General features: G+C 40.3%; 1 protein-coding gene across 1 annotated transcript in view; it reads left to right on the plus strand.

The window, feature by feature from the left end:
• Positions 1 to 20,331, plus strand: part of ABCB5 (ATP binding cassette subfamily B member 5) — a 114,968-nt gene that overhangs the window by 86,393 nt on the left and 8,244 nt on the right. Inside the window, exons 22-25 of the mRNA XM_003788491.1 lie at positions 897 to 1,037; positions 12,455 to 12,611; positions 15,847 to 16,044; positions 17,801 to 18,007. Coding sequence (XP_003788539.1) covers positions 897 to 1,037; positions 12,455 to 12,611; positions 15,847 to 16,044; positions 17,801 to 18,007 — 703 coding nt within the window. The remainder of the gene's footprint in view (positions 1 to 896; positions 1,038 to 12,454; positions 12,612 to 15,846; positions 16,045 to 17,800; positions 18,008 to 20,331) is intronic.

Below are 20,331 nucleotides of genomic sequence, written 5' to 3' on the forward strand. Positions count from 1 at the left end.
ATGATTTCACCAAGAGGATATTGGAAAAGGAATCAAAATTAAGCACTATTGGAATAAATATCTTAAAATAAAATAATTAGCCGGGCATGGTGGCATATGCCTTGTCATCAGCCCAACTGCTTGGGAGGCGGAGGCAGGAGGATCGCTTGAGCCCAAGAGTTTGAGGTTCCAGGGAGCTAGGATGATGCCATTGCACTGTAGCCTGGGCAATAGAGTGAGACCCTGTCTCAAAACAAAACAAACAAACAAGCAAAGAAAACCAAGAATAAATATTTTAAGTCCTCAAGAAGATTGATGAAGTAACATATTCAAGAAAGAAAATAAGATTGCTCAGCCCTTACATTAAGTCTCCCAAATAGTTTACATTGTTAAACAAATATATACACAATAATTGTGCTTACTCCTTTAAATTTTAAACTAGTCCCTTTTATCATGTTGGCTTAGCGCTGCTCTTTGTATTACTTTATCAGAAAGATAGCTTTGTGCTCAGTGGGCCTGATGCTTGTTGTTGCTACCACTCTTTAATTTCCACCGTTTATTCTGTTAATGCAAGATGATGATAGAAAGTTAAAGAATATTTCTATGTATCTCTAAACCAAATCTCTTTAACTCTTATACTAGCTATCCTTTCACTGACTGTCCATTCATTGGAAAGTATATAAAGGCAACTTTGTTATACTGCTATAGTTTATTAGCTACAATGAAAATTATTATAGTAACTGTCTTCTCTAAAATAATTCTCAATAGTAGAAAAAATGACCTCTTTAACCCTTAGAAAAATGCATATCCACTAAATTATGGCATTTCAAAGTCCTCTATGTTTATTATGCTACGTTTATTAAATTGACCTTGCTATAACTCATGCCTCATTATTTGGTAAATTTTATACATTTCAGAAATACCTTGAAGAAAGCACAGATCATCGGAAGCTGCTATGCATTCAGCCACGCTTTCATATATTTTGCCTATGCAGCAGGGTTTAGATTTGGAGCCTATTTAATTCAAGCTGGACGAATGACCCCAGAGGGCATGTTCATGTAAGTTTTGCGAATATATAACCCCCTTAAATGAGTCATGTACTTATTTACAAGAAAGATATCTAGTTTATGGTGGATTATCATTTAAATCACATATGTGGGAAAGGCATGCTTGGAAAATTTTTTTTTAAATGGGGTTTTTTTTTTTGTATTTTTTATTAGTATTGATGGGGTACATGTGATATTTTGATACAGGTATATAGTGCATAATGATTTATTCAAGGTAGTTAGGATTAAGTTTATTTTTAACTGATAAGCAATAATTGTATATGTTATATATTGGGTACAGTAGGATGTTTGATATATGTTTACATTGTGAAATGATTAAATTGAGCTGATTTTTTGTTACTATTATCTACAAGAAATAAAGCATAGCTGGTAAAACACTGATCCTGGTATAATAAATGTAATCTGAATTAAACTCCCAAATAAGTTGCTCCCTGTTTCAGCTTATTAGAACATGGGGATTAGGAGTAACATATGCCTGTCATCACCCATTCCTTAGGGAATTGGGGAGATGCTGTGGAACTCTGAGATAGCTTTATTAAGTAGGACTACAAATCACTGAAGTTCAGTTCTTTGATAAGCAAATACTCCAGAAGAAACACATACACATGAGTGTTCCCCTTCAAAAAGTCATATTTGGCTCGGCTCCTGTAGCTCAGTGGCTAGGGCGCTGGCCACATACACCGGGGCTGGCAGGTTCGAATCCAGCCTGGGCCTGCCAAACAACAATGACAACTACAACAATAACAATAAAAATAGCCGGGTGTTGTGGCAGGTCCCTGTAGTCCCAGCTACTTGGGAGGCTGAGGCAAGAGAATTGCTTAAGCCCAAGAGTTTGAGGTTGCTGTGAGCTGTGATGCCACAGCACTCTACCTAGAGCAACATAATGAGACTCTGTCTCAAAAAAAAAAAAAAAGAAGTTGTATTAGGAATTGATCATGGTACCCCAATGATGCCGCAGCTTCCCAAACCATTAGTTGGAGCTTCTATTGTGGAATTCTGTTCACATAAAGTGAATTTCTTTGCTTTATAGCAATACCTAATTCAGCCACTTAAAATTAGAACAGTTAATTTTGATTACTAATTCTCAGCTTCCTAAGCCTAAAATGTCAAAAATGTTGCTAATCTATATCACAAAAGTCATTGCTAAACATTAGGGCTAGAGAAATCCATATAATACTTGACTAATAAAAAAATCATTTTTTTTTTATCAAGGCCACCCCCAAAACATGTACATCTTAGCAAGTATCAGCCTCTTCACAGTAATGATTTGGGAGAGAGTTACACCTGTTCCAAAATTGCTCCCATTTGGCAAAATGCACTGGGACCTCCTCTTTGAGTGTTGGCGCCCAGGTCCCAGGGCATTCCTTTGAAGAGCCTCATTGCTGACATATATTTGTCTTTTGAGGATATGTCCAATTTGAGGAAATGTCCAAAAGTCATTTGAAACCAAATGATTTCAGGACAACTTGGAATCATTTTTACTAATTAAGCTTCTATTCACATACAAATGTACTTATTTCTTTATTAAGCCTTAACTGAGGTTCCAGGAAGATTTTTCACTAGGCATTTAAAGAAAACCATCCACAGTTCACCATCCCAGAATTTCTAAATCTTACCTGATTATGAGGCCCCTTAGTAGTTTCTGAGAAGCAGATTTCATTGCAAAAAGGAACATCTGTATTTATAATTTCAACAGAAATTGCAGGCTCGCCATTCTACGCTATTCTCCTACCCTCTAACACAGCACGCAGCATTGCCTGTGTGAACTTGTAAACGACAATTATACTTAGCCTTGTGCTTCATGCCGATTACGTACCCTAATTACCTAGTCAGATAGATTAACAAGAAACAAAATCTGGAATCACATAAGTTAGTTTATTCAGCTCACTGGCACCCGGGCACCCATTAAATTAGCCAGTTTTTCCTTGGTTCTAATGTAATCCAGGCGCTGTCAAGTTTAAAAGCTGGTTGTATTCCAAAAGTTTGTTTACAAGCCAATTGCTTGAAACTCAAAACATGTTTTCTTCGTGTTGCTCTAAAGTTTCTACAGCCTTTTTAAATCCCCAGGGCCCCATTCCTTCAGTATAACTGGTCCTGGGTATTAACAGAAAGCAAGCTGCTTATCCTATCCACATTCAGACTAATGTAAGATGTCTGGTGATATCATGAACTCGCAATAATGATTTTCATTTCTTCTCATCAATGTGCTGGTCATTATTTTTTCTTTGTTTTATACTCAACTATTGTAAGAAAAAGAAATCTCTCTCTCTCCCATAAGCCTACATCCCCTTCTACCTATGTCCAATGTCTCTGCTCTCCTTTTTTTTTTTTTTTTTGAGACAGAGCCTCAAGCTATCCCCCTAGGTAGAGTACCGTGGCATCACAGCTCACAGCAACCTCCAACTCCTGGGCTCAAGCAAGTCTCCTGCCTCTGCCTCCCAAGTAGCTGGGACTGCAGGCGCCCACCACAATGCCAGCTATTTTTTGGTTGCAGCCATCATTGTTGTTTTTTGGGCCCGGGCTGGATTTGAACCTGCCACCTTAAGTGTATGTGGCTGGCACCTTAGCCACTTGAGCCACAGGCACTGAGCCTGCTCTCCTTCACAGTAAGACAAATTCCAATGGGTCGTGTATTCTGCTTCCCTACACCTTCCTGTCTCTAATCTCACCTAAATTTGCTGAGTCAAGCCTTAGTTCCCACCATGCCTCTGCAGAGGTGGGCTCTCAAGCCACTGATGACATTTCACCGGCTTATACAAAGCCAAGCAATTCTCAGTTCTCCCCTCTCCTTTAACTTGACCTCTCAGTAGAATCTGCCACCTGCTTCCTGAATATTTTCTTTTCCAGTCTTCTCTAGGCTTTTCTCTCCTGTCCTTGGTCACTGTCCCCCCCCCCCCAACCCATTTCCTCTACTGGCTCCTGTTTTTTTCAGCAGGCCTCTGTGTGTTGCAGGGGTTAGAGCTTTCAGACCCAGTCTGACAGTTTTAACAACCACTTGCATCCAGACAACTTCTTTCTATATTTTTCCAGCTTTGATCCTACTTCTGAACACCAGAGTCTTATCCATCTATCTACTAGATACTTAAACTTGGATGGCTAAAAATACCTGAATGTGTCCAAAACAAAACTCAAGATCCGCCCCTACAGTGTTTCTCTTCCCCAAGACTGCCCCATCCCAGTTACTAACACCAACCACCATCCATGCAATTGCTCAGCCCACAAATCTAGGCACCATCCCCTCTCCCCCTCACCCATCACATAGAGCACCAGGTCCTGAGGGCTGCAATTCCCAAGTACTTCTCACCCTCACCACTTTCATCTAAGCCCCTGCCTCTCTTGACTAGACCACTGCAGCAATCTTCTCTCAGAAGTCCTTACAACCACTCTTATGACCCTATAGCCCATTCTCCACACAGCAGCCAGACTGATTTTTTGGTTACAAATGTAATAGCATCAATTTATTCAAATTTTGTAATGACTTCTCCTTGAATTTGAACAAAGCCAAATTCCTTACCATGACCAGAAAGCCCTTCATGAGGGAGACATCATCCACCTGTCTCCTTGCTGAAATTCAGGTCAGCCCCACATTTGTCTGTCCCTGCACCTCCTCTTCTCAGGGTCTTTGAGCTTGCTGTTCTCTGCCTAGAAAGATGATTCCCCAGGCCCTGGCCAGGCCGTCTCTTTCTTCTCACCCAGGCTTCTACTCCAAAGTGCACAACTCCTCAGAGGAACTTTCACTGGGGCCCAAAGTAGTCCCCTCTCCTCCCTCCTCATCCCTCTCTTTCCCACTACAATAACATATCTTGTTTATAGCACTTACACTCTAGGAAATTCTTTTATGTTTCCATATTTATTGAGTGCTTATACTAAGGTCAGGTTATTGCCTGCCTTGTTCACTGATGTTACCCAAAAGCCAAAGGTTGCCACATAGTAGACACACAATAAATATTTATTGATTGAAGGACTGATTCAAAAATAAAAGAGGACCTTTGGAAAGGACCATAACTAGTCAATCCTGGAAATGTGCCTCCAGAGTCAACTTCGCCCTTCAAAAACAGAAGTCTGTTTTTTGCAATTCTGATTTTCTTTTTTTCTGCATCCATATGTCTAACAGCTTTGGCAGGAGGATCAGGCCTAAGTCAAGGCCATTTCTATAAGAGAATAATGTGTGGCATTGGTAATCTACATCTACACGCTGAGATTTGTGATGTTAAAACTAAGCGAAGAATTTTCTTAGTTGAAGAATGATTCAAGCCTCAAAATCTTGTTGATCACTTTCATGCCTACGAGTGACACCTGGCAGGATGTTTCCAGCAAGGGGCCTCCCAAGACTGCCAGCCATTCCATAACTTAAATGATAATCAGCATTAACTATAAACCTGGCCTGACTAGACTCAGTATTAAGGATCTGTCATGCATTAGCTACTTAATCCTCTCAACTACCCTGTGAAATATTAGGATTTCCATTTTATAGACGAGGAGATTAAAACTCAGAAGTTACTTTACTTGCTCAAAGTTCTGTAATCGGCGAAGAGCAGAGCACAGATCCGAGTTCATAACTCCAGATGCCAAAGGCTTTGCCTCGTAGACATTATTATTATTATTGCTAATTCTGTAACCAAATTGTCATAGAATATTACTGTAAAGTTATTTTTTGAAATAATTTTTGCTTAGTTTTTCAGACTTTTCAATCTTCAAAGATGAGCTAATTCTTAACATGAAGGGAATAGGTGACTTACTATTATTTTATAGTCCTAAAACATAAGAGAATAAAAATTCTTCCTTCTTTGGGCCCACTTCTTTGCTTCCTGTATTTATTTTAATTAAACGTATTTAAAAGGGCTCTCTTTTAGAGGCATAAGCATTTTAGCTGTCAGAACATATGTACGACCATTAACATAATAGTAGTAATTAATGAATAGGATCACCTTGGTATTTCCCACAGCCCCAGGGAAGGAAGAAACGGAGCTGGAGCTGTCTGGGCTAGGGCCACTAGTATCGCTTTATTTTATTCCACCAGACTACAGGCAGAGTAAAGATACCCATGCTTTACGGGTATGGAAAAATGAGAGCTAGTCTAGGAATATGGGTACAGCACTGCCACGGTGTGAACAGATGAGCTTTGTCTCCAACATCAAAGTCTCCAGTCTCCTTAGAGATCAAATGTTACCGTGACGACCATGAATGTGTCACAAGGTCCCTTTCGACACACTAAATTATACCTGGCCTAGAAGAGTCTATGCCTTCCAAAATCTAGGGTGACAGACAGCTTTCTATCTAATCAACTAACTGAATGGAAGAAGCTTACAAAGCAAACTCCCTCCGACCAGACTTCTCCTCAGGTACAAAGCACTTCGTGCCATTCTTTAAGCCAATAGTTTCCCAACTTGCCAATCTAGGATCTGGTTAAAAATGTGGATACCTGGAGCTCAACCCACAAAATTTGACTTCTGGATCTGATAGAAGGCCAGGAATCTGCATTTTATTAACCAACTCAGATTACTCCAAGGCATGGGATCTGAAGATCATGTATGAAGGTCGTGAGCACAGGGACTAAATCTCAGGCTGTGCTCCGTATCTGCTTAAAACCTCGGGGTCTCTTTTGAAACTACCAGAAACTATTTTAGAATTCTATACAAATTGGGGAAATCCTATTTTAGCTTATGGTTAAAAATGAAGATGCATTATTTGCCCTATAAAATGTGAATATATTCTCATGATTTGTTGCTACAAGGATGGGTACGCTGTCCCTTCTTCAGAAATGACAGTGTGCTGTAGAAAAGGAGACACCCAGAGAAAGGGAGTTTTAACCGCAGATTCCCTTAATGTACTCATAATGTTAGTTTCTCAGCAAGGCTTTTTAGAGGAAAAAGCCTCTAAAAGAAAAAAAAAGCCACCTGCATGCCTTACAGTAGGAGCTGTCTTCTTCCATCTCTTTTATTATAGAAGTTCCTCTGAAATGAGCATTTAAAATGAGGGGATATGACATTTTCATTCTGCCACCTTAGAGCCAGGGCATAGGGACATTTGGAAAAAAATCTCTTGGGTTCGCATACAGGCATGCATAGTGAGCCAGCACCACACCTCGCTAGTCATGGTAACAGTTTTGATTTCACTGTAAATATACAGACTTTTAGAAATACAAAGTGCGTTTATTGTCTCCCGTCTCATTTTGCATTCTCGCCTTTAGGCCAGTTTCTAGCTGGCTTGCCTTTTGCAGTATAGTTCAGAAAGCATCTGTGCCCAGGAAAGATTTCTGTTAAATCTCCATGGCCCACTGCAGAGCTTCCTCAATGAGTTTCTTCCATCTTTGCGAGGCATATTAGGAGGGAGGAAAATAAAGCAGATGGGGAAGAAAGAATGGAGAGGTGACAACCTTTGCTACACTAACAATCAAAGCCACAGCTTGGAGAACCGCCTGAGTGGCAGAGCCAGGCAGCTGATGTAATTGTGGCCTAGTCCTCTTAAAAACCAAATGGGATTCTTGACAGGAAATCATATTATACTTTGAATGTTAAATGTGATGATTGGGCAAAAGAGCAACACAGGTGGATATTTTCATTGGATGTTAACAATTGATGAATCATAAGGAATGGAATCATAAAGGAATGGAAATCATAAGGAATGGAAAGAAGCAAGTGAGGACTCCACCACCATCTGTGTTCTAAGTCTGCAGCCAAGGAAAAACCATGTCATCATTGTAATTACAGGCGCAAGCTTAGCTGGACAAGACAGAAGATAGGAAAGTCTTTTCTTCTTTCCCTCTTCACTACCCTGCTAGCCACTCAGTTCCTGCCTGGCTGCTCCCCAGAGATCATACAGAAGAGAGAAAGACAAGATAAGGAGGCTGGATCACTGAAGGGACCACCTGCAGAAGAAAATCAAGTGATAGTAAAGAGATTCTAAAACGGGAAACAAGTGGTAACAAAGCCCAACAGGAAAAAGAATATTCCAATCAGCTTTCCACTGCCAGGAGCATCACGTAGGGGAACACACAGAGAGGAAGGAGGGTCACACTTTAATCCTACAGTTTCCTAGTTATGCGATCCTGGGCAAACTTTGTAATTCTTCTGAGCTTGAGTCTCCTCATTTGTTAAGTGGTAAGAGTTCCCACTCTACTTATCTCCTAAGTGATCAAATTATATTGTGTATATGAAAATATTCTATAAGATTCAAAGTACCAAATAAATACTTAGTTGTTTATTTATAAATAAATAGTTGTTTATTTTCTCTCTCCCATATGGGGAAGAAAGGATTTAGGGTGGGGAAAAAATCTCTGAGTTGCATAATGGATAAAAGGGATATGACTGGACGCAGTGGCTCGTGCCTGTAATCCTAGCACTCTGAGACGCTGAGGTGGGTGGATTGCCTGAGCTCACGGGTTGGAGACCAGCAAGAGCGAGACCTCAACTCTAAAAGTAGACAGGCATTGTGGCAGGCACCTGTAGCCCCAGCTACTTGGGAGGCTGAGGCAAGAGAATCACTTAAGCCCAAGAGTTGGAGGTTGCAGTAAGCTGTGACGCCATGGCACTCTACCATGGACAACATAGTGAGACTCTATCTCAAAAAAAAAAATAAAAAATTAAAATAAATTTAAAAAGGGATAGAGTATGAGTATGGAAATAATTTTAATGACCATCTTTGTGGCTGGAAAATACTCTGCCTTCCAACCAATGAAATAAACCTACTGAGTGGGGACTTGGAAAGCTGTGATTTGAACTGTTGTGCTAAACTATTTCTATAGAAATGTGAGAGCTCATTTTCTAACTAAAAGCGTTCCAGTAACTCTCAGCTCTATGAGAGGAATAATAACAACTCGCATTTGTTGAGCACTTTTATTTAGGGGCTGTACAAATCACTGTACATTATTTATGTATTTAATTATCACAACCACCCTATAACAATATATTCTTATCTTCTGTTTGACAATAAAGAAACAAATACACAGAGAAGTTAAGTAACATTTCTAAGGTCACACAGCTAGCAAACGCACAGTGGAGTTTGGCTGTGATCTCACTTGGTCTAGCTTCAGAGCCACTATACTCCCTTCTAGGCTATTACCAAAGGTCAACAAACTGGATATAGGAACAGAGTTCAGGGGAGACAAATCAATCTGACCCAGTTACTATCTAACAGGATTTTCCTGTTTGTATTAATTTGTTAAAACTAGGATTACTCATTTCTATGCTTTTGTGTGTAGCTCCTAGCCAAAAATTCTTTTGAAAATTTCAATTTTGTCCACCGGCTGCTCGGAAAAGCCAGGTTTGCTTTATTCCTGGGTCAGGCTTCCTTCTAATCCCAGCCACCTCCACTCCACTCCTCCTCGCATGACAAGGAGTCTGAAGGCCTTATCACCAAAGTCCCCAAACTCTCACTTTTCCTTCCCCTGCATCTAGACCTGTGGGCTTTGGCCTGCCCTTACACAAAGTCCATCTGGGGAAAAAGCATAAAGAAGACTAGTGTCCCTGATTCAACCCCAGATAGGCCATTGCCACCAGGGGCCTCAATATAACCCCCATCCCATTTACCCTCTGCTCAACATTCACATGGTAAAAATAGCACCAGGGCTTTGGCTGTTTACTCTGCCTTCTCTGCTATGTCCTTCTTCTTGCTCTGTTCTCCATCTTTCGGGTCATTTACCTCCCACAAACACAAGTTGTAAATGGAAGACTCTTTTCCCCTTTAAGAGGGACCTAACAGGGTGGCACCTGTGGCTCAGTAGGTAAGGCGCTGGCCCCACATACCGAGGGTGGCAGATTCAAACCCAGCCCCAGCCAAACTGCAACAAAAAAATAGCCAGGCGTTATGGTGGGCGCCTGTAGTCCCAGCTACTTGGGAGGCTGAGGCAAGAGAATCTCCTAAGCCCAGGAATTGGAGGTTGCTGTGAGCTGTGTGACGCCATGGCACTCTACCAAGGGTGATAAAGTGAGACTCCTTCTCTAAAAAAAAAAAAAAAAAAAAAAAAGAGGGATCTAACAAGGATAGTAGCCTCTGAACTAGGGGTCCTCAAACTTTTTAAATAGGGGGCCAGTTCACTGTCCCTCAGACCGTTGGAGGGCTGGACTGTGGGCCCCGGGACGAGTCAGCTGCTAAGCAGGATAGGCAGTGGTGGCAAAAACACCTAGTGGGCTGGATAAATGTACTAGGTGGGCTGCATGTGGCCTGCAGGATGTAGTTTGAGGATGCCTGTGACAGTCATACCTAACGCTTAACATAACTTTTACAGTAGAAATTTCAGGACAGGTAGATATTCTGGTACATCTCAAATCATAGGAGGAAGGTATTTTCTCAGTTCTTGCCTTCTGAGAAGGCTGTACCCTCCCTCCCCAGAACTAGAATGCAGGCTTCCTAGTTCATAATCCAATCATCTTCCCTCCTGTCTTACTGACTCTCTTACATCAGAGTGAAGCTTAGTTCTGAGCCAGTTTGATATTTACTTGTGTTAAAACACAAAATTTTTTAAAAATCAAAATCTCTAATCGTGTTATCTAAACTCAATAACCACTCTTGATGTTTATAGCTGAGTGTCAAATACTTTGAATGCCATTTTGAACTTTTTTTTTTTTTTTTTTTTGAGACAGAGTCTCACTTTGTCACCCTTGGTTAAGTACCTTAGAGTCATAGCTCATAGCAACCTCAAACTCTTGGGCTCAAGCGATCCTCTTGCCTCAGCCTTCCAAGTAGCTGGAACTACAGAGGCCCACCCACCATGGTACCATGCTATTTTTAGAGATGAAGTCTGGCATTTGCTCAGGCTGGTCTGGAACGTCTGAGTTCAGGAAATCCACCCACCTCAGCCTCTCAACGTGCTAGGATTACAGGCATGAGCCACTGCAACAGGCCTAGCATTTTGTTTGTTATTGTTGTTGTTGTCTTTTTAGAGAGTCCTATTAGTCGCCCTTGGTAGAGTGCTGTGGTAGCATACCTCACAGCAACCTCAAACTCTTGGGCTCAAGTGATCTTCTTGCCTTAGCCTCCTGAGTAGCTGGGACTACAGGCGTGAGCCACTGCACCCAGCTAGCATTTTGAACTTTAAACAATGTCTGTAAATATTAGTATTAAAAATGCCTTGACATCACAAAACTAGTGACTACAATTATAACATCAGACATCCCAAACCTAAGACTGGAATATTATTTATATAAAATATAAATATATTTATATAAAATGTATACAGGGTGGCCATAAAGTTCGTGGGTGATTTCAAAAATTACACACAAACTTCATGGCCATGCTGTATATATAAATCCATATGTATGTATGTATATTTGGCACATCTCAAATCATAAGAGGAAGCTACTTTATATATAACTTATATATATATTCCTATTTTATGTATATAAAATACTGTGATCTTTGTAAAACCAACAAGATTCAGGATCTGAAGTCTAAGTCACTAAAGAGATTGCATCAAAATCCACCCTTTGGTTGGTCCCCTCAGAGAAGAAGTTGACGAGGATCACAGACATGTCTCCTTGCTGTGATCCAGCGCAACAAACAGCGGCTGGGCTCTGGGATGTACCTTTCTGGCCTAATGTTCAAGTATTGCCAGTGAAATTTAACTGAATCCTGCCTTTCGCTCTATCACTGAGATACATTGTTTTTCACCACGGTACAGTATTCTCATATCTAAAATGAAATCAAAAATAAGAGGAAAACATTTAACCAAGCCTCTGTGATTATGCCGCAATTCTGTCAATATTCTGAACGCTTCCCACCATTATTTGCACCCTTACTATTTTATAATTATCATGTTTTGGTATAACTGAGATCATAATCTACACCTAAAAGATCAAAAGATCTTCTTCCAGTCTTAGCTAACATACATTTTAGTCAAATTTTGTTCTGGGGAAACCTTTAGAAAATGCAGTCCCCATGCTTTGCTCTCTAAATCCCGTAGCAACACATCAGGCAGATAACCAGTCACTTAGCTTCAAATATCTGTTCTACCTACATTATATGCAAAAAAAGAAAGAAAGAAAGAAATCTACATAATATCTACTGTGTAAATTCAAACTTCACTACTGAAGTCTCATTCTTTCTATTGTCAGTTGAATTATCTGTCAAATCTCCAAGCAAGCAAGCGTCCTATCAAGGTGGCTAAGAAGTTTTACATTCACTTGTTGGGGCCTTTGATCCAGGTCTCTAATTGGAAGATAAATGTTTAAGATTATCCAAGCTCCAAAGATTATTCTGGTGTACAGATCAAGGGACGTTTAACACATGACAGAAAATGCAGAAAGAGAGAACTGTCCTTGGGCCTTTAGCATTACTGGTTGACATCTGGGTTGAAAGATTATACTACTGTGCCTACTTTTTTCCCTTTACTTTTAAATTAAAAGTACCTGAAATTGAAATTTTAAATTGGACCAATGGATTTACAATTCAAATGATTTGTCTTTTGACAGAGTTTTCACTGCAATTGCATATGGGGCTATGGCCATGGGAGAGACACTTGTTCTGGCACCTGAATATTCCAAAGCCAAATCTGGGGCTGCACATCTTTTTGCTTTGTTGGAAGAAAGACCAACCATAGGCAGCGACAGTCAAGAAGGGAAGAAACCAGTAAGCACAACTATGACTTTAAATGTCCACTTACGTAAAGGCATTATTTGGAAAACATGGCAAAAGATAGCGCTATAGTAACAAAGAGGTAAACAACTTGTATAAAATAAATTTTATGGCTACAAAGAGGGAAAGGAGGTCTTGTCTGAATTAAATGTTCACCTCCATTACAAAACTATGCATTTTTATATTAAAAAATGAGTTTTGTTGTTTCAGTATTGCCATGAGAATGCTCTCAAAGTATTTATTTCTATATTGCATTTTATTTGGACAGCCGAAGTTTTAATCTTGTATAATGATTTGCATTATGTTTTTTTTTCTGATATTCTACACAAAGTAAACAATGTCCTATTGCTTCAGAAGTAATTTTTCATGGGAAAATATATCTACACACATAAAACGGGGAAAGGGAAAACCGAATTTACTAAGTTGATAGACACATGAGAGAAATTTAGCTACCAATTATAAAATACAATGCTTATTAGAAGGGAGATAATAAAGAGATTGTATGATTTCAAAATATATCTCTTAATAATACTCTTAAACATTAAATATATATTCAATTTTAAGACCTTTCTAGGCTCGGCACCTGTGGCTCAAGTGGCTAAGGTGCCAGCCACATACACCTAAGGTGGCGGGTTCAAATCTAGCCCAGGCCACCAAACAACAATGATGGCTGCAACCAAAAAATAGCTGGGCATTGTGGCAGCCACCTGTGGTCCCAGCTACTTGGGAGGCTGAGGCAAGAGACTACTTGAGCCCAGGAGTTGGAGGTTGCTGTGAGCTGTGATGCCAGGGCACTCTACCCAGGGGGGATAGCTTGAGGCTCTGTCTCAAAAAAAAAAAAAAAAAGACCTTTCTAAATATTTAAAATTTTAAAATAAGAATATCCATTAGATAAATACTCAAAATAATTTTTTATGTAAAATTGATTCCCCTCTAGAACTTTATAGATTTATACATATGACAGGTTAAAATAATACAGCATGACTAGAGCTACCTACCTATTCAGAGGAATGCCTATTGTCAGTGACAGAAATAAGAAGATCTTAAAATTCCCAAAATAGGACGCTCAAAGATACATCATGGTGAAAATAAGATTTCTTACTTGTTTTTTAAAAAGTAAAGGATATAAGAAGTTATTTTTAAAAAATAATCTTAGAATTTATATGTGTAATAGTATTGCTACAAGAGAAGAATTGAGTATCTCCTGATCCCTATTCTTATACAACTATACGCATGGTAGAAACTATGGAAGTATTTCTTATAAAAACTATAAAATTAAATTATTTAACATTCATTTTATTTAATATTCAAATAGTTCTAAATGTCATTCCTTATGCCTTTAAAAATTAAAACCTAGGCTCTGCACCTGTGGCTCAAGCAGCTAGGGCGCCAGCCACATATACCTGAGCTGGAGGGTTTGAATCCAGCCTGGGCCCACCAAATAACAATGACGGCTGCAAACAAAAAATAGCCGGGCATTGTTGCAGGCACCTATAGTCCAAGCTACTAGGGAGGCTGAGGCAGGAGAATCACTTGAGCTCAAGAGTTAGAGGTTGCTGTGAGCTGTGATGCCACAGCACTCTACCAAGGGCAATAGCTTGAGGCTCTGTCTCAAAAAAAAAATTAAAATCTAGCCAAGCAAAATTGGCAAATATTATAAGGATGGCTGTTGGGTAAGAGGCATATTTCTCTCTCTCTTTTTTTTACATGTTTGGAATTTTCTATAATAAACAAATCAAAAATAGTAAGAATAAATTTTAAAATGTATTATGAAGTCTAGAAGTTTCCCAGACTATCTCTATGAACTATTAGACAAAATATACAAAATATATACTACAATATACACAGAAATAATTGACCATTTCTCTACAGTATTCTGAGGTTTTTTAAACTTTTTTGTACAAATTATATTCATATGTTGTAGAGGGCAAAATGGAAACCACTGGATAAAAGAAGTTACTACCACACCACATTCACATGTTGGTATATATCCTTCCAGATATACTGTTCTATTTCTAGAACTCTAGAATAATATCATCAAATACTTATTCTTGTTCCTCCCTTCTACCTGCCCCTGCCATGTACAAGCCTATATTCTGGGCTCAGTAGGTGATGAATACGACTACTAATCCTGACTGTAAGGGAAGCGTTTGAAAGTTCAGCCATCACCACCACCCCACACACACCACAATCCATTTACAACACTTAGTTCATGTTAACCTTAACAACAAAAATTAATAATACTTAAAATGCAACTGGGGCAAACATAAAGTTCAAAAGAACCTAAAATCTTACAAACCAAACTCATGAAGGGAAAGTTAATCAGTTAGTGATAGTTCTGGAAAGCCTTCTTCAAACATCCCCAGTGTAGATAAGTATTGGTTTACAAATCATCAACCACTACATTTTTAGGCAAGTGTTACTGAAAATGAACATAAATCAGAATTTAAAGCACAACCTCCTTAACTGTCAAACACAGCCCAGTTTACAAAAATAACATGTATACATACAGTTTATGAGAAAACCCAGCTCTCCTGAATTAGGCAATAAGGTTCTGTAAAATGTGAAACAAATTTAAAAAAGAAAAAGATGGGCTAGGCACAGTGGCCTACGCCTATAATCCCAACACTCTGGGAGGCCGAGGCAAGTGGATCCCCTGAGCTACGGAGTTCAAAACCAGCCTAAAAGAGTGAGATGCCACAGTCTCACAGTGAGAAGAACTAGCCAGGCGTTTTGGCAGGCACCTGTAGTCCCAGCTACTAGGGAGGCTGAGGCAGGAGGATTGCTCAAACTGAAGAGTTTGAGGTTGCTAGGAGCTAGGAGGCCATGACACTCTAGCCTGGGGCAACAGTGAACCACTGTCAGAAAGAAAGGAAAGAAAGAAAGAAAAGGCCAGCCCCATATGCAGAAGGTGGCAGGTTCAAACCCAGCCCCAGCCAAAAACTGCAAAGAAAAAAAAGAAAGATAAAGACACATTTAAAGCCTAAGAAAGCTAATGGTTTTTAAGAACGTGATGAAGTCCAGTAGTGAAGCTAACAAGAGGGAAATACAAAATGGGACGGTGACCAAAAGGCAGGCAGCAGCTCTACAATGGTGAAGACAGATTTGAAATTAAAATGACTTTGGAAACATGCACAATTTTCAGAAAGCGCTCAGCCAGTGTGCTCCAGGGAGTTACACACAGCCTTCTTAAGTGGCCTCACTAAATACTGTCAACTTTCTTTCACAGGACACGTTCGAAGGGAATTTAGAGTTTCGCGACGTCTCTTTCTTCTATCCGTGTCGCCCAGATGTGTTCATCCTCCATGGTTTATCCCTCAGTATTGAGAAAGGGAAAACAGTAGCATTCGTTGGGAGCAGCGGCTGTGGGAAGAGCACTTCTGTTCAACTTCTGCAGAGATTTTATGACCCCGTGAAAGGACAAGTGGTAAGGAGGAATTTAAGCACACTTAAGCCGGGGGTTAGTGGTTCTTTTCCTAAACATTCCCTCAAGCTTAATCATTCCCACTGGTTTGGTTAGGGCAAACAATGCACGAGTTAAAGAGAAACAAATCTCTATCTCCACCCTTAACTAAGAGGACAAGTAAACCAGTTAAAAAAAAAAAATTAGAACTTTGAAGTTAAATACAAAGACCCAAAGATTCTTCAGCCATTCCAGCAGCAGGAATTTTGATTTTATAAGCCATGGAATCCTTACAGAATATGAGTAAATAGAGGTCAGATCCAATGTCCACATCACAGCTCTTTATTCTGTTCTGGTTTTAGACAGAAATTAGTTTCCTGTGCTCATTGGTTCACCTTTCTGCTGTTCCCAATGGCCATCCCCACCTCCCAGTTGTCAAAATCTTACGCATGATCAAGACTTCCTTGAGTCAGCTTCTTTAAGCTGTGTGTCCAAGCTCTAAAAAGATGTAACCTCTTCATCCTTTGTACCTAAGGATTATTTTCCCTAACTGGCACTTGTCTTAGTCTGGTTTTGCGTTGTTCTCTTGTCCGTGCCACAACCACATCACACACACCCACAAAAAGCTTCCACACCTCCCTTCCCTCCACTTACAAAAAACCTTAAGCCGCTAAAAGTCAGACTATCATGTTAGTCCTCATTCTCCTGCAAGGTACCGTCTCTTCCCCATTACAGATTCTCAAGGAATATTTGCAAAATTGAAGTGTCCAAAATGGCTCCCTTGAACTAGGTAACACTTATGTTTTTGTACACGCCCTCCCTCAAATCATCCAAAGGCTTCCCACGGCAGTTCAAATAAACCACAGTCCATGCCGTCAACCACAGTCCTTCACGAGCTGGCCCCTGCCTCTCTCCAGACTCCTGTCATATCGCTCACCAGATCATCGTACGCTGTGTCAATGTCTCTGGCTTCCTTATGCTCTTTAAACACACCTGTGAACCTTCATTCTGCTATTCCCCTGCCTGGACTAGAATAACCTTCTACTCTAACTTCCTTACGGATTCCCTCTCATCATCCACATCAAGGTCTGAAGGTCCCCTCCTAAGCCTTCTTAGCCAGCCCCTTCTCACCTCTCTCCACACCCTCTCCCTCCTCAGTCACTCTTACCCCATTACACCATCTTCAGGGCACCTTCTGAGTTTATTGAGTTTCTTGTTAGTATGTTCCTTGCCTGCCTCCCTCCACTAGAACACGAGCCACAGGAGGGGGAGAGCTTTCTCCTTTTTACCACTGTTTCCCCAGTGCCTCTCAGGAGTCCGCATCATGTAGCAGCCACGCTCATCAAATACCAGTTAACACTGCTATAAGGCTACGTGCATAAACACGGCTGTGTGCAAGTGACATGCAGGTGGACGACTGCTCCGTCTACACCTGCTCTCTCGCTGGACTTCAACAAAGTAGGGCCCTGTTACAGCAGTGGGGGGCAGTTTGTCATTTTTCACGTGACATCAGTATAGAGCAACCAGGGTTTACTCCAGACTCCAGGCAGGACTCTGGACTATTCTTAGCAACGTCAGGTAACCTTAGGAGTCCGCATTTTAGTGAGTTACACACTGTTTGCTTCTATTCAACATATGATTTATGGGCCTTCCTTGGGTAACATTATACTTTGAAATAGCTTGAATTCCTAACCTTCATGTTATGATTTGTATACGTCTGAATACAGTGAACCGTAACTTGATACACTCGGATCTTAACACATCATTCTGCTCTTGGCAGCTATTTGATGGTATAGATGGAAAAGAATTGAATGTGCAGTGGCTCCGTTCCCAAATAGCAATCGTGTCTCAGGAGCCCGTGCTCTTCAACTGCAGCATTGCTGAGAACATCGCCTATGGTGATAACAGCCGCGCTGTGCCATTAGAGGAGATCAAAGAAGTCGCCAACGCCGCAAACATCCATTCTTTTATCGAAGGTCTCCCTGAGGTAAGAAAATATCTGAAATCTTGAATTACTAAGCTGCCAAGTAAGCCTGCAGAGTTGCTGGGCCTAAGAGGTTGTTCTCAGGTATCCCTTGGATCATACAGTGTATTTATTGCCAGTATCTAAAGTTGGACGTAAAACACAAAGTCAGATGTAGAAAGTCAAGTTCGGGATTTTCAGGTGACTACTTTTTCTAAGACAAAATACATAAATATTCACTGGATTCAAATTCATATTTTGATTCTTCTCCTCATCTACACTCTTCCCGCCCACACCACCAGGAAGCTCTCCGGACCACTATAATAGCCTCTTACTCTGGTTTCCAGTCTTGCTCTCTTACCATTCTTCTTTTTCACAGCAACCAGAGGGATCCTTTAAGAACACAAATTAGGTGCTATCCCTTCCCTTCCTAAAACTGCCTCAGACACTGATTTGCATTTAGTCTGTGTTGAAGCCCAGACTCCCCATGTGGGCCCCACTGTCTCCCCAGAGCCGGATCACTCGGCTACAGTTGTGCTGGCCTCCTTCCTATCTCATGAAAACGCCAACTTGCTCCCCATCTCGGGACATTATATCTGCTCTTTCTTCAGCCCAGACCTTCCTTCCCCTGGTTTTGTGCATAACTAGCTCCTTCACTTTTAAGCCCTTTCAAAGGTCACCAGTGCAGAGGCCTCCCCTGGCCTCCTATTTGAAAGACTCCCCCCCACGCCCATCCCCTATCACACTGTCTTCAGGGCCCTGTGCAAGATCTGAAGTGACCCTGAGTGCTTAATCACTTGCGCAGCATCTCCTCTCCCCAATAGAGTGTAAGATCCTTGCCTGTCATTTTTGTCACTTTGTTTTCCATATTGGCTGTGTGTGACAGCTGATGCAAAATCTCAGAAAAGTTAAAAATCTTGGCTAACTGTAGAGAAAGCTTTAGGATAACAGCATTGATACAGATCCAGAAACAGTGAACAGAGACAAATCATTGTAATTTTAAGTGCTTATAATGTCTGTGTTTACATGTACACACACACACAAGCATATACACTCAAAATAAAAATAGAGATACTTTTAGAGACTAATTTTTATGTGATTTTTATTTTTTAATTAAATCATAGCTGTGTACATTAATGCAATCATGGGGTACAGTGTGCTGGTTTTATATATAATTTGAAATATTTTCATCAAACTGGTTAGCATAGCCTTCACAGCATTTTCTTAGTTATTGTGTTAAGACATTTATACTCTACATTTAGTAAATTTCATATGTACACTTGTAAGATGCACAGTAGGTGTGGTCCCACCAATTACCCTCTCTCCACCCATCCTCCCCCCCCTTTCCCCATATTCTTGGGCTATAATTGGGTTATAGCTTTCATATGAAAGCTATAAATTAGTTCCATAGTAGGGCTGAGTACATTGGATACTTTTTCTTCCATTCCTGAGATATTTTGCTAAGAGGAGTATGTTCCAGCTCAATCCATGTAAGCACGAAAGAGGTAAAGTCTCCATCTTTCTTTAAGGCTGCATAATATTCCATGGTGTACATACACCACAATTTATTAATCCATTTGTTGGTCGATGGGCAATTGGGCTTCTTCCATGACTTAGCAATTATGACTTGGGCTGCAGTGAACATTCTGGTACAAATATCTTTGTTATAATGTGATTTTTGGTCCTCTGGATATATACCTAGTAGAGGAATTGTAGGATTGAATGACAGGTCTATTTTTAGATCCCTAAATGTTCTCCAAACATCTTTCCAAAAGGAACGTATTAGTTTGCATTCCCAGCAGCAGTGTAGAAGTGTTCCCTTTTCTCCTCATCCACGCCAACATCTCAGGTTTTGGGATTTTGTGATGTGGGCTAATCTTACTGGAGTTAGATGATATCTCAAAGTAGTTTTGATTTGCATTTCTCTGATGACTAATGATGATGAGCATTTTTTTATATGTCTGCAGGCCATGCGCCTGTCTTCTTCAGAGAAGTGTCTCTTCAAGTCCCTTGCCCACCCTGAGATGGGATCACTTGTTCTTTTCTTGCTAATATGTTTGAATTCTCTGTGGATTCTGGTTATTAAACCTTTGTCGGAGATATAACCTGCAAATATGTTCTCCCATTCTGAGGACTGTCTTCTTGCCTTACTTACTGTGTTCTTGGCTGTGCAGAAGCTTTTTAGTTTAATTGGGTCCCAATAGTGTATTTTTTATGTTGCTTCAATTGCCCAGGGGGTCCTCCTCATAAAATATTCACCCAGGCCGATTTTTCCAAGTGTCTTCCCTGCACTTTCTTCTAGTATTTATATAGTTTCATGTCTTAAGTTTAAATTTTTTTTTTTTTTT

The sequence above is a fragment of the Otolemur garnettii genome, unplaced genomic scaffold (assembly GCF_000181295.1).
Source record: "Otolemur garnettii isolate 467f Iridium unplaced genomic scaffold, OtoGar3 scaffold00028, whole genome shotgun sequence".
In the NCBI taxonomy this organism is placed as follows: domain Eukaryota; kingdom Metazoa; phylum Chordata; class Mammalia; order Primates; family Galagidae; genus Otolemur; species Otolemur garnettii.